This window comes from Asparagus officinalis, chromosome 5 (genome assembly GCF_001876935.1).
Source record: "Asparagus officinalis chromosome 5, Aspof.V1, whole genome shotgun sequence".
NCBI classification, from domain to species: domain Eukaryota; kingdom Viridiplantae; phylum Streptophyta; class Magnoliopsida; order Asparagales; family Asparagaceae; genus Asparagus; species Asparagus officinalis.
Window position 1 is genome coordinate 62,812,198 of NC_033798.1, and position 15,899 is coordinate 62,828,096.

Consider the following 15,899-nt stretch of genomic DNA (forward strand, 5'->3'; position numbering starts at 1 on the left):
ATCCAGAGACATACTAATGCTTAGAGAATTTCTTATGGACAAGTTAGAATATAAGATTCAACAACCAATTGAGTACAGTTAGCTCAGCATGTCAATATAATAAAGATTTGGATAAGAAGAGTTATCAATTTTATGTTTGTTAGTTGATGTCCATGTACAAAAAGGTAAAACCACATTTTAGCTTAGCAACTTATAATACTTATTTGCAAAGAAGATAACTATTGTTAGACTGCATAACTAAAATTGATTTATTAAGATATATACAAAGATCAGATATAACTCACAGCAAAACCAAGCTATCCAGTGTTATTGTTTGAGATAAATTGGTCGAAACGAGAGCTGGGTTAAACACGTAAAATACAACCTGTTCATAGAAAGTATATTGTTAGTTCCTCTTGAAATACATCTCTTGAGTTAAACATTATTCTAGAATGTCCTCAGTATCAAGGGCATCTGTCCATTCACTTCACTAAAAGAATAAGATAGAGAAGAAAATCAATTGTAGTAATTTGTTAGAAGGCTTTCTTATACAACCGAATAAATATATATAGAGACAATACTGAACTAATAGTTGAAAGAAAGTGTGCTATTCAAATAACAGAAGATGATTTCCAGATACAAGAAGGAAAAAAGCAACATCTTATAGACATGTAAACAACAGAAATTCACATTATTTAAATTTTTCCTCGCATCTTCATGTAGAATTCCTATGTAGTTGGTGGCGATAAAAGAGCCAACACCAGTCACCAAAAGCACATTAAGAACTGGAACTGAAGCAGTAACAAAGAGTGCCAAGAAACCCATGTCAGTAACTCTTAAAACCCTTCGCTGCAGAAATATATTAAACATGTCAGGCCTTTTATTTACAAAACTAACTGAAGTAAACTTAATAAATATATCTTAAATTTCAAAAAAGAAATATAATTTTTAGTTCGCAATTGAAAGGTTCTCCAGATATGCTTAGGCACATTCTTACAGTTTAAAGAAACACAAACATCATGGCTCATATAATGTCTTTCATTGAAAAAAGGAACTTTTCCCTGATTTTGTCAAAGTGGATATGGTAAAAGATAACAGAGTTTATCAGTGAATATAAAGTCTTACATTTTCTTTGAGAAAAATATGAAGTCTTACATGAGCTTAAGATAAAACCAAACTTCATGTTTTCTTTTAACTTTATTTTGTTTTTTACTTTGCTCCATATAAACTAATTGAACAATAAAAATAGCAAAGGTGGCTTTTTGGTTATTACTGACAATATCAGAATCCAAGCTTAAATCTCCTAAGGATAAACAGCAACCCTCCTCTTTATCTACTTGAGAAGAAAACCCATATGATTCAATCGATTCCCTCACCACTCGCCAATGAAGATATTTTAAATGTTTCTCCAAGGAATATATCACAGATTACAGGTATAAAGGTTATCTATTATTATTTTTGGAACTTCATTTCAGCAAACAATCAAACAAAACCCATATTACAGTATTAAAAAGTTGAAAGAGAAAAGGGTTCAAGAGGAAGATAAGATTACAAGCATAAGTCCACGACATCACAAGGAAGAAACATAAAAAGAGTATACCTACCTTATAAAGTTTAATCTTGTATAAAAAGAGTATACCTACCTTATAAAAATTTAAAATTAAAAAAATTTGCCCTTTGTCAGAATTATTTTATTCTATATTAAAAATACAAGATTAAAGGCGGGATACTATATTAACCTCGTTCGAAAGAAAGAAAACACATGAAAACAAAAGAGAGGAGAAACGAGACAAGACAAAATCACTCACCTAACTGAATCCACCCAAATTCCATTTACTTATCCAAATTTCTTGTTTTGGCCACTTAAATCTTTTTGCACGAAAAATTTCTTCCTTCTTGAAGTATTGAATTATTTACCAAACACAAGCGTATAAATGTGTGTCCAAGAAATTAAAGCTTTTTAGTTCAAAAAATTAATTCAAATTGTCTTTAAAAGAAAAGAAAAGTTCAAGGCATTCAAACTATTCAGTTATTATCTATAAACTTATCTGGAATAAAACAAGAACCACACTTAGTTGGATGTAGATTTCTTCCAAAATATCATTTCAACTAAGAGCTCTAAAACATAAAAGGAAACCAGCAGATGAAGTAACAGTTCACATCAAAGTTTAATATGGATTATTTCTTTTAGACATTCTGATTACCTTTTTCCTTATTAAAACATAAAAAATCTCCACTTAGGTCAAAATCGGCGCTTCAATATTTGAATGTATATCTTTTTTTTTGGGGGGCAAAGTAATTGGGCTCATAACTGAATTTTCTAGGTGCCATTTTCCAATAAAAACTGAAGTGGAATTTGAAATAATAATGTGAAAAAGAAATTACAATGGTACAAAGTTCCTTGTTCGAATCAAAGTGAGATGTTATAACACCATTTCCATGAACACTAGCATTATCCCAGAAAAAAGAAAGAAAGAAAGAAAGAATAGACAAGAAATTTGCCGAACTTTAAACTGCTGCAGTAGAATGATCTCATTGACTACAGAAACTATTCTCAGAGGGTTTTGGCAGGAATGGAATACCCATGCAGGCTCTCTGCAAGATAAAAGAGAAAATGGGGCTCTTTTCAAACTTATTAAAAAAAACTGATAACAGAGGATTAAAAGAAAATTTGATAAAGTTAACCTTAACTGCAAGAAAGACAACATATTCAATATACTCCTGGCTTGGTCACTTGAAATAATTATTATACTCGAGTCCTAATTGATCATCAATCACTAGTGCACAAATTTTTATCCAAGAAATAAAAGGAGTCTTTTTTACTTCAAAGAATTGAAATTTCTCAAAATAGAAGAAGTTTCAGGCACTCAAAAACTCACCGTATTAAGGATAAGGTACCTATACGAACAACAAACGGAAACAAGCAGAGCTTTCTCTTGAACTAAGAGCTGTAATTAAAAATGAACCTATTGCTCGCATAGAAAATCTCAAAAGTTTTCGTTTTTAAACTACAATATATTGGACCGGTAACCGAGTTCTCAAGGTCCCATTGTCAATGATAAACTAGCAGCGGAAATGATTCGAAGAACATAAAATAGAACATATTTTTTTTTCAATTAAATGGATTCTCCTGTAGCCATTCCTATGATACAAACATTATTCAAAAAATATGTTTAAAAATTAAATAAAAGAAATCACCAGATTCAGCAGTCTTCGGTAGAAAGATCTAGAGAGAAAACTCCACAGAGAACCGTGATTGCAGGATTTTAGCTTAAAAACTGAATACCCTGGCTCTTTGAAAGAGGGATGTGTTTTATTTATTTCCTTTTCTTTTTATCGACTGCGGAAAACTTTTTATTCTCTTCCGAAATTAGGAAACAATTGCGGAAAACAAAGCCGCCTATTCATGAAATGCGGTGGGGGCCCTTCTCTGTTTCGTTGCCTCCAATTGTTCTTGGTATCTTTTCATAAATTTCACAAAATTACATGAATTATTATAGTTTTCATAGAAAATGTCATAAATTAAAAAGTTACCCAAACAACACTACATTCTAAAGTATGAGTGGCGCTACAGGCATACCCTCTGCCACACCCCCTCTCTCGCTACAGTGCAGGAGGGCCCACTTGAGATTTTTAAAAAAAAACTCAAGTGTGTCCCCTGCACTGTAGCGAGAGAGGGGGTGTGGTCGGAGGTATGGCAGAGGGTGTGCCTGTATCATTTTTCCTAAAGTATCGCCTAACGACTGACACGCGTGTCAGTTTTAATAGCTTATATTTCATGTAGATTTGAGATTTACATGACTTTGCACTTTCATATTCCATTTTCAGATTTTAAGTGTCGTTAGGGTAATTTTTATAGTTTGTATGTCTTTGCACTTAAATATTCTGTTTTTTATTTTTGGCATTTAATACCCTGTTGCTTTTTTTTTTTAAGTAGCATCTTGTTGTCCTTTATAAATCATCTGCTCCACTATTCTCTTAAATATTGTCATGCGACTTTCAGGTGTTAAAAATTGGCCAATTATACTTTTGAAGTCGTCTAAATCAAAATATGTTGAGATGCATATTTAACGTGGCATGTTCGAGGGAGGGAAGATGTGTTTTCTAAGTTCATTGAAGGTAGAGCTAGGTTATAAAATGACTAATTTTTAATATGAAAATATCACAGAAATATTTTGGAAATATTTGAATAGTCAATGAATAGAATATAGTAACATGCTATACTTTGAAAAGCAACACAGAACTCAGATGTAAAGAATAAAATATTAGAAATGTTAGGGGCACACCCCCAACCACAATCTCAACCACACCTCCTCTCTCTCTATAGTGTATTGGGCCTCACATCAATTTTTTTTTTAATTTGATGTGGGGTCCAATGCACTATAGAGGAGAGGAGGTATGGTGGAGGGTGTGGTTGGGGGTGTGCCTCTAGAGCACGTCGTGTAACGTGAGCTCACAATTTATGACGTTTTATTACTAATTTAATTATTTAATTATGACAGTTTAAGATAAGGTTTATTAAAATTTAGCTTTTCTATGGAATTAAGCAGTTGTTTCCAATAATTCCTAGAGGATTCCATGCATGCTGGCTCATGGGTGGGATGTATCTTCAATCCGCCGCCCCAAGGAATCTCGGTCCCGTACGGCTCCTCGCCATTTTGGCTTACGTGTTGGCGGGACCCATCACAACTTATCAGCCTACTGCCACATCAGCAATTTGTAGGTGCGAACCGATCAGATTCGTTATCTATCGGATCCGTAGACGCAATATACAATATAAATCATAGTTGCAAGATACAATATAATCGTAGTTGGATAATGAAAACCTACAGTTATATCCGTCAAAATTGAATAATAAAAATGAATAAGAGTAATATATATATATATATATTATATATATATATATATATATTATATATATATATATATATAATATATATATATATATAAAGAGAGAGAGAGAGAGAGATTGATAGGTAATCCTTGTCGTAGGAGGAGATTTCCTCGCCTGACGCCTCTAAATCACATGATTGAGTGCGACATTATGGATGATCCGCTCCGTTGAACTTCTTTATGCTACATATTCTAAAACCCAACACACCAAGCTTTGGGGTGAATTCTGTCATCGTATTGACCATCCATCGAGCCATGCTTAAAAGTAGAGAGAAGTTTGGTGTGATGGTGGGCGATATGCCACATATGTGCAAGAGGAAAATCCCCCCTTGGCATAGGACATTTTCCTCCTTGATATATAGGACACTCATTAATCTCATATTATATATCTATATATCATATATATATATATATATATATTATATATATATATATATATATATATAATATAATATTATATAATTATATATTATTTATTATATATATATATATATATATATAGTATATATATATATATATACTATAGGGAAAAGTGTTCTAAAGGTGACGCCTTAGATAATCTTCTAAGGGACGCGGTCTAAAATCACATGATTGAGCTCTACATTATAGATGATCTGACTCTGTGAACTTCGATCTATATATCTAAAACCCAACACTCCCACAAGTTTGGGCGTGAACCTGTCAGTCGTTTACCCTTCATCACACAATCGTATCAATTTTAATAGTTTTGAATGAATTGAACTTTTCACATGGCTCGGCGGAAGGTCAAACGACGATAGGTTCACCCCAAACTTGGTGTGTTGGGGTTTTAGAATATGTAGATCAAGTTCAACAGAGCGGATCATCCACATGTAGCTCAATCATGTGATTTTAGGCCGCGTCCTTAGAAGATTATCTAAAGCGTCACATTAGGAACACTTTTCCCATATATATATATACTAGGTTTTATATACGTGCAATGCACGTGGTTAAATATCATGATTAAGTATTTTGGCTTATTTTCTAACTAAAATTTATTTATCAGTTCCACTTTAATAGTTTATGCTCACTTTTGTCTTTAAACTTTAATATTGTGATTAGTTATTTTCTTTGATGTTTGTTTAAATGGGCTACACCCAATTTAAATTTTTATGTTAATATTTGAATTGATAGAAAATAAATAATTTGAAGCTAATTTAAATTTTTATATTATATTGACTGACACGAAACTAAGCTTTACTTGAGAAAGCACAGTGTTGCAAGAGTGAAAAATATTAAAACAGTTTTATACAAGAAATGTGAATATTTAAAACCAATGAGGCAAAATACTTGCTTAAAAGTATGTTGTAACGATACAAAAGAGAATATAAAGTTTGTTCCTAATCATTGATAGACCTCATAAAAAATTATAAATTAAAAATTAATGTTAACTCTAGTATACTTTCATATGATAAAAGCATCTGCACAAGCATATAAAAATACTCAAAAAAGCTCATGAAACCCCCTTCTAAAGATTTCTAAATTCACTCAAAATAATTAAACTATTCTATATAATATTCAGAAAATATTATCCTTTTTCCTTTTGTTTTATTTATTTACTGAGCTAATATCAATCCATTCTTAAATTTATCTTTTTCTCGGGCAATTCTAGAGTGATATCTTCATCATCTACTCGATTATGATATCAGGCTAGAGTTGTAATTTTTGTTCTATTATCGTTCCTGGGCTCGTTAATCTTTTATCTTTTGTTTAACTTCATAAAGAAGTTAAATGTATTTTTGATGTTCAACACAAACTTCTTAAAATACAAACTTTAATTTTTTTATTTCAATAAAAATAAATATTAATTATATATATATAATTCTTTGTGTTCCTAATTTATCACTTAAATAAGATTAGGAACTACCTCTTTCTTTTCTACAATGAATTCTTTTGATGTGCATCCAATAAGAGTTTCTGTTACGTCAATAATATTATATTTGCTCTATCTCTATTATTTTTTACAAAGATCTAAACTAAATACCTGTATTTTTATTGCCAATTTGCCTTAGATTATAATATTAATATTTAATTTCTTTGGTATTTGAAGAACAAAATATAAAATTTATAAATGTTCACTAACTTTTCTTACATCTTCCATGGAGAATTCTTGTTTGATTAGGATAAAATTATTTAATTATTATTCAATATAACTTAGTTGGTGCTTCTTTAATAGACATGCTTTATGTTAATACCAATTCAAATAATTAATGGAAATTTTCTGAATTTTAGATTTATTTTCGTTACTTTTCTATTTGTAATGAAAAGAGCTTGATTCTTTTGAATGATATCTCTGAATATTCTGATAGTTTCTCTATACATAATTTATTGTATTCTTTTACCCTATAAATAATATTAACATCATATATTAATGTTTCTAAATTATAATTAATTAATGATAAGCTATTATATTATAGTTTTTTTTATTATTTTTATGGATTTAAACATCTATCAATTAATGTTACTAGTGTGTTTTGCTGCTCCAACTTATTAGTAAAATTTTATAAATTTGCTTTAATTTATATGGTGATGATAATTTTTAAGCTATAATATTTTTTAAAATTTTATTTCTTAACCGAATATTTTTAATCAATTCTTATTACTTTTGTTTACGAGTATCAACTTAGACTATCTTTAGATGCTGAAAAGGGATAGTAAACCCTAAATTGGAAATTAAATATATATATCGTAATGAAAGAATATCTAGCAATTATACTTTTTTTTGCCAAATTTTAAATTTTAACCCTTTTTTATGGTTTGGAACTTTGTAACTTTGAGGTTAATTTTGGTAAATTTTAAATTTTTAGGTGCATGGGGTAATCTCTTGAATTCATCTTTTATTGTTTACAAATTTTAAAATTTTTATAATTTTAGGGTTGTTTTTTATAATTTTAACTTTTTGAGGGAGTTTCTATAATTTTTTCGACATTGAAGGTGTTAATTAAAAATTTTAAAATCCTTTAGAGACTGCTGTTAATTTCTTAATTTCATATTTGTTGTTTTAAGTTTTGAAATATTAGAAATTTTCATGTGCATTATAGTAATCCCTTGAATTCATCTATGTTATTTGTAAGTCTTGAAATTTTAAAATTTCAGGTGCCTATTTGTAATTTGAAATTTTGAGGGTGTTTCTATAATTTTTGAGATATTAAGATGTTATTCCCAAATTTTAAATTCTTCGTTGTTAATTTCTTAATTTTATGTTTGTTATTTTAAGTTTTTAGACATCGGGATAGTTTTTATAATTTTAAAAATTTCAGGGTATTTTGTGCGATTTTAAAACTTTTTAGGTTTTTTGGAATACTTTATGTTTATAGTATGCTAGCTACGTATAATTTATTTATCTTTATAAACTAATACCATAAAAAGGTATTTTATATATTTTATTAATATTATTTTTTAAATTATTAAGCTATAAATATTTCACTTAGGATTAGGATAGATTAAGATATAATATTGACCATAGAAAGATTTTCCCGAACTCGTGATTTTAAAGGGAGTATGACACACACACACACACACACACACACACACACATACACACAGTGCATTTCTCATACGCACAAATGCGTACGCATTCCACCGATCTTGGGTTTTTTTGCAAAAATCCAAGGCTCTTTGTATAATAGCTCGTGACCCTCCCTCTCTCTCTCTCTCTCTCCAAAAAAAGGACCCAAACTTGAATATCCCCATGAACCCAACCCCTCCTCCTCCATCAAGTCCTAAAACTCCGCCGTCTTCTCTCTCTCGAGCTTTCCCCAACTCCGCCTCGGCCAATGTCATCCCCCATCTCTGCTGCTCGATCTCCCTCAAGCTCTCTCTCGAAATCCCCCAACTCCGCTGACGCCCCAACTCCGCCGACATCCCCCTCCTCCACCGACATCCCCCAACTCCTCCTCTGCCGACTTCCTCCAACTCCTCCTCCACCAACTTCCCCCAACTCCTCCTCTGCCGACTTCCTCCAACTCCTCCTCCACCAACTTCCCCCAACTCCGCCAACCGTGACCGATCTCCCTCGAGCTCTCGATCTCCATCAAGCCCCAAAAATCTTGAATCGGCGCTGCAGGTAAAGATCTTCATCAAGCCCTAATTTTTTTTCAACTATTGCTTTGTTATAGAGAAAATTCTGTTAAGTTTGTGGGAAATTTGAAAATTTTGGTTATTGATTGCGTTGATTTGATCTTTAAAAAAATTTAGGGTTTTGGTGTGATTTAGTTGGAGCCTTGATGATTTAGTTTGATCTTTGAATATTGTCAACATTACCACCTCAGGCACTGGTAAATTGGAGAGGTAGATTGTGTGTGTGGAGATGTGATGTGTTAGCAATTGTGTGGGATCAAAGTTCTCCATTTTTTCAGATATAAGAATGGATTTACTGAAACAACACATTTCAATTTTTTTGGGTCAAAATCACCCTGTAAGATATTTTTACTTTTGTTTGTGGGTTCATGGATACAATAGACATAAGGGTTTATCACTCAGTTGTTTGTTGAGTTCATTTTAAGCTTTTAGCAACATGGAGGCTGATGTCAGATTTGATTCTCTGTCAGGTAGATATTATAGAGCCTCACTTCAAATTGCATGGTTTTGCTATCTTTCCCCCTCAAATGGATATGATAAAAGAAATTAATTTTTGGCTCTGTATTACTTGTAAGCAGCTTCTAGTTAATTGTGACGCCCCTGGTTTCAACAAGGCTACAGTCCAAGGTAAAATTAAGAATGTCAAACCTGTCATGCACTACACCGTGCAATAACATATTTCACCATCATAATTACTATCTATCTAGTAAAATCAATAACAGGTGTAGGTACAAAACAGACAAAATAAAATATACAGAAGAAATACTTTAAGAAACATATACTTTGAAGAAAATCAGCACCACTAATATAAATAAATAAGTCTCTGAGAAGAAAACATCTGAGCTGAATACAAATGTCTCAACATAGGAAATCAAATGAAATGACATTAAAGCACATCACCTTTTACAAGACTAGAAATAATATCTTAAATGTTCATAAACACACCTACTGTGGAGTTCTGACATAAACTACTAACAATAACTATAAATAACAACTAGAGCAACTCCATCAAGCTACGACTCTCTGTGTACCTGGCTCGTTACCTGAAAGTGAGGAAACAACGAGCGTCAAGCACTAGCGAGTAACATCTCAACCAACCCCAGTGGGAAGGGCTAGAAGGATAAGAAAAATAGTTGTATATATATAATAGATAGTCAACCATCGACTGAGAAATAAAATAGAGGTTTGATATTTAGAAATTTACAACACGAGCATACGTACGTCTCCCGTAGCTCAAATTGTAAATAGCTAAATACCAAATCCAAAAGCTATAACATGGAGCAATAACTCCATCTCCATCCATAATGTCAATGACCTGTCATATGTTAAATACATGCCCAACTCGTGGTCTGCAATAAGTAAATGTCCAATACATGATCTGTAATAGCTTAAAGTCCAACACGAGGACTGTAATGGATTATAGTCCAACACAAGGACTTTGATAGCTTATAGTCCAATACGATGACTTCAATAGATTATAGTCCAATATGAGGACTTTGATAGCTTATAGTCTAACACGAGGACTTCAATAGATTATAGTACAACACGAGGACTTTGATAGCTTATAGTCCAACATGAGGACTGTAACATGCAAATAGTGTCAGAAACAACATATATACTATTCACTCTCATGCCCCGATGAATAAATCTAAGACTCATGTCCGTAGTCAACTCATGTACACAAATCTCAGTGTATAACAAACCCATATAACCCAGATATCTCGTCAGCCACACAAACCTATGCACAATATGACAACGCAGAAAAATCCCCAGCGGTCGACCGCCACGGTCGACCACGACTGAAGCAGAAACTTACTGTTTTTGTGCATGTTACGCGGTCGACCGCCACGTCACCGCGGTCGACCACGTAGAAGCAGAAACCTTTTTTTCAGGTTTCTGTTCTATAGGGGTTTGATCTAAAAATTTGTGTGTGACGTTTATAAATACAATCAACCTTATATACATGATTTATCATATCTAGAAACATGCGAGAAATAGTCTAATCACTATAAACAAAGTGAAACATGTTTAAACATACATATTCATGTTGAAACCTTCGAAAGTAATTATTTTTCTTTCAAAACTTTTGTTCGAATAAAATTTCAGATCTAGATCTATATTAAGAATTTCGTGGGTGATCTTTATTTACTAAAAACTCATCATTTTTGTAATATACAATATAAAGATCTATTTTTATACATAAACTAGCATGTTAGGCTCAAAAAACTCATAAAAACATTATTAAAAATGTTTAAATACATAGGTGCAGGATTGGGCGAGCTGATACTCGCCTGAGGGGTGATGAACAACTCTAAACAACATTGTAACAAGTCCTCCTTCGCTGCAAACCACCGGATCTCGCTCAAACTCCCCAAAATCCGTCGAAAACACCAAGGAGAAGGGGTTAGGGTTTGCAAGAGGGGAGGAGAAGGCTGCTAGGGTTTGGGCTGATGAAGAAGAGGGTCTTCCGGATATAATAATATATATGAACCCAAAAACCCGAACCAAAACCCAATACAACCCGAACTGGGAAAAACTGTCTGGCCGATGCGCGGTCGACCACCACGGTCGACCACCATGAGAAAAATCCTGTTTGTGCATGTTTGTTTGTGTGCTGGCCTTACACTTGTTCTCTCTCACATAAATAAACTTGTTTGATCCCCAAACACTTGCTTTCACATTCATCTATGATATAAGCATATATTTCAAAATAAAAACTCATTCATTGTATTTTACGGGATTTTACACTCTTCCCCCCTTAAAAGAATTTCATCATCAAAATTATGAAATCGTATCTTAAAAATTAATAAAACGAGAAAAGCACGTCGGGAGTAATTAAATTCCCACATACACATCTTATAGCATTAATTTCTAGATATAAACATAGTAATATCTAAAGTTAACAACCTAGAATGCAAATACTCACATCTTAATCCATAACTAAATGGAATTAGTACATCGGGTGAAAAATCCAAACAATGAACCCCCCATATATATACCATGTATTCCAAATGATTAAGGATTAAGTGACAATACCTCCATCCTAGTGTTAAAGATAATTCCAAATGATTAAGGATTAAGTGACAATACCTCCATCCTAGTGTTAAAGATAAATATGACTATCCAAAATCATCATAAAACATAGATTAAGTGACAATACCTCCATCCTAGTGTTAAAGATAAATATGACTATCCAAAATCATCATAAAACATACGAAAACATAAATCCAAATGATCTATCTGCTCAAACAAGTGTGGGTAGTCACGACGCATATCCTCCTCGCGCTCCCAAGAAATCTCCTCAGATCCTCTTCGGTTCCATTGAACTTTCACCAAAGAAATTACATTGTTTCTAAGTTTCTTGTCTTCTCTAGAAAGTATACAAACTAGGATCTTAATCGTAGTCAAATCTTCCTGAAGCTCAATCTCCGGAGCATCCAATACTCGCTGTCTCTCCTCGTCATGTAAGTGCTTCTTGAGCATAGAAATGTGAAATACGTCATGCACACCAGACATCGATGCTGGAAGGTCTAGACTATACGAAACAGCCCCAATACGCTCCACAATCTGAAAAGGGCTAATGTATCTCGAGGCAAGCTTTCTCCGTCTACCAAATCGCTGCACACCCTTCATCGGCGATACCTTTAGCATGACATAATCTCCCACCTAAAACTCTAAAGGTTACCGTCTATGATCTACATAGCTCTTCTGTCGACTTTGAGTAGCTAGAATACGCTTCCTAATAAATGTTACCTTTTCAGTAGTCTGCCTCACAAGCTCTGGTCCAAGCAACATGCTATCCTCCGGCTCTGCCCAACATATAGGGGATCTACAGGGCCTCCCGTACAATGCCTCATACGGAGCCATACCAATCGTCGCTTGATAACTATTGTTATAAGCGAACTCTATCAATGGAATATGATCCTTCCAGCTACCTTGGAAATCAATGATACAAGCCCGCAACATATCCTCCAACACCTGGTTCACTCTCTCTGTCTGATCGTTTGTCTGAGGGTGAAAAACACTACTGTGCAATAACCTGCTACCGAATGATTCCTGGAATTTCCTCCAAAAGTACGAGGTGAAAACTGAGCCTCGATCTGACACAATCATGTCTGGAACTCTGTGAAGTTGAATTATCTCCCAGATAAATATCTTCGCATATGTCTTGGAGGTATAAGTAGTCCTCACTGGAATAAAATATGTCGACTTCGTCAACCGATCCACTATCACCCAAATTGAGTCGTTCCCCTTCTTCGACTTCGGTAACCCTACAATAAAGTCCATAGAAATATCCGCCCACTTCCACTCTGGAATGGGTAGGGGATGAAGTGTCCCTGCTGGTCTCTGGTGTTCTGTCTTCACTTGTTGACAGGTAAAACACTTAGCTACATAATCTGCAATATCTCTACGCATACCACTCCACCAAAAGTGTCTCCTCAAGTCCTTGTACATCTTAGTAGTTCCTGGATGCACTGTATATCGGGTATGATGTGCTTCATCAAACAACTCCCTCTTCAGCTCTACACAAGCTGGCACAACCAATCGACCCTTCATTCAAAGGCCCCTATCTGCTCCAATGGTCCAATCATCGTTGGGCTCTTTGGAAATTTCCTCCTTTCGGATTCGAATCCAAGAGTCCTCTAACTAAGCTCTGACTACTCTGTCCCTCTAAGATGACTGCACTGATATAGCTCCCAAGTATGTGCTGGTCCCGCCAATATTTTGCCTAAAATCGAACTGGCTAAGAGTGAGAAGATCTCGATACAACGAGCACCTCAAAGACGCAACCTAATGTCGAAGCTTCCTACTCAAAGCATCTGCTACGACGTTCGCCTTCCCCGGATGATACTGTATTGCGAATTCATAGTCATTGATTAACTCAATCCATCGCCGCTATCTCTGGTTAAGTTTCTTTTGGGAGAAAAGGTACTTCAGACTCTGGTAGTCTGTGAATAGCTCGAACTGAACTCCATACAAATAGTGTCTCCATGCCTTCAGCGCGAATACTACCGCTGCTAACTCCAAATCATGAGTGGGGTAGTTTTTCTCATGCATCCTCAACCGTCGTGAGATATATACTACTACCCTCTGAGTTTGCATCAGAACACCTCCCAAACCTGCTAACGATGCATCCATGTATACAACAAATGTCCTGTCACTGCTCGGAATAGTAAGAACTGGCGCCGTAGTCAACTTAGCTTTCAAGGTGTCAAAGACCTTCTGGCACTCCGTGCTCCAAGTGAACTATATGTTCGCGGGAAAAATTGTTGCTTTCTTCATTAATGATTCCATTGCACACTCTTGTAATAGTCTATCGATTACAAAGATCCGGTCTTTTTATAAGATCCGGTTACAACGAAAATCAAATTGAAAAGAAATGAAAATTACAACTTTGTTTCCTTGTTTGTCGAACGAATCGCGAGCTCCTGTTTTGCGGTCGCTCGCTTTGTGGGTTCTTTGCCTACGCCGGGTTTGTTTACCGTGGACCACCGCGCGATCTAGATCCGGTCGGATCTACGCAGTACAACGGGTATTATTTCACCAAGGAAATAATAGCCGGGGAGGATTGTTTCACCAAGGAAACAATCGTCCAAGTCTCGGGATCTAAGACCAAGCTTAGATCCGGAGTGTAGCAACATAGATCTGAGATCCGATCCTCTCGAACACCTGCCTTATTTGACGTTGATGATCGCCGAGCACCAGATCTGGATGAGCAAGTCCTTGATGTCCCAAAGTTGAGATCTTTTTTAGATCTGAGTCTCCAATCCTGCAGGGCTTCGCCTCCTCCAAAATCCAACCCTCTCAAATGAACAAGGGGGTGGCCTATTTATAGGCTGCCCTCACTGTGCCCGCGCGCACGTGTGGCCACCTCAAGGTGGCCGGCCACCTCAAGGTGGCTCGGCTCATGCCGAGCCACCAAGAGGTGGCTCGGCCGGCCACCTTGGTGGCTCGGCCACCGAGCCACCTCTTGGTGGCTCGGTGGTGGCCGAGCCACCTTGGTGGCCGCCGAGCCACCAAGGAGGTGGGCCACCTCAGGGTGGCTCGGTTTGAGCCGAGCCCCTCCGGGTGTGTGGGTTTGCTGTTTTCCGCCTTTGGTTCTATTCGTGATTCGGTTCTGTGGTTGATTTATCCAGACTTGATTCGTTGACCTGATTTGGCAGTAAATCCGGATCCCGATTAGGCAGTAAATCCACTTCTGAGTTCGAGTCCGAAACCGATCTTGATTCGATCGTGGTTCGTCCGAGTATGCTCTTGGTTGGATGACTCGTTGACTCTTCGAACACTTAGCTTGATCCCGCACGCGAATGGACGTATTCCGTTGCTTGCGTGCGATTAGTCAATCTCGTTGCCTCGTTGGTTTGTCGGTTTGTGCCGAGCTGAGCTAAGGGACCTATAAGCAATTTTATATGCCTACAGATACCCCCTCCAAAGTATTTCAGTCTCGTTCTTTTATAGAAGAGTCTGGAATACTTTGGATATGATCGTCCACACCTTCAGTTGGTGTAATGGGACCTTGGAATGACCCTCCAAAGTATTTCAGTCTCGGTCTTTTATAGAAGAGTCTGGAATACTTTGGATATGATTGTCCCCACCTTCAGTCGGTGTAATGGGACCTTGGAATGGACTTCCGTTCTTGATTCCTTCAATTCTCCAGGCTATTCGGTGCTTTGTCGAATGTCTGCAAGAGTTCCGGTGCTGCATTTATTGTCTGACCGTTGTCGGAAATTCGAACTTGAAGTCAATTCCTGGTTTTCTGATTTTTAGCTCGTGCTTGTTGGTTGAACACAGAACTGACCCTCGACTGTCGGCGTTGAGTCTTTGTTTGCGACGCGTTGTCCGGCGTAGTGTTGTTGAGTTATCCTTAAGAATGAAAATATTCTCCAGGAACTTCTCAACCAACAATAGGGAATAGTTTATACTCGTAT

At 35.6% G+C, this 15,899-nt stretch overlaps 1 protein-coding gene across 4 annotated transcripts in view; it reads right to left on the reverse strand.

Moving 5' to 3' along the window:
• The window catches only part of LOC109843597 (protein PIN-LIKES 3-like), a 16,314-nt gene extending 12,931 nt beyond the window's left edge, over positions 1 to 3,383 (reverse strand). Inside the window, exons 1-4 of one of the 4 annotated variants that reach the window (XM_020412544.1) lie at positions 3,178 to 3,383; positions 2,562 to 2,574; positions 670 to 770; positions 285 to 364 (exon numbers count right to left, since the gene is read on the reverse strand). In XM_020412544.1, the coding sequence (XP_020268133.1) occupies positions 285 to 364; positions 670 to 770; positions 2,562 to 2,565 (185 nt within the window). In that variant the 5' untranslated portion in view covers positions 2,566 to 2,574; positions 3,178 to 3,383. The other 3 variants (XM_020412542.1, XM_020412541.1, XM_020412543.1) reach the window with 3 other exon arrangements.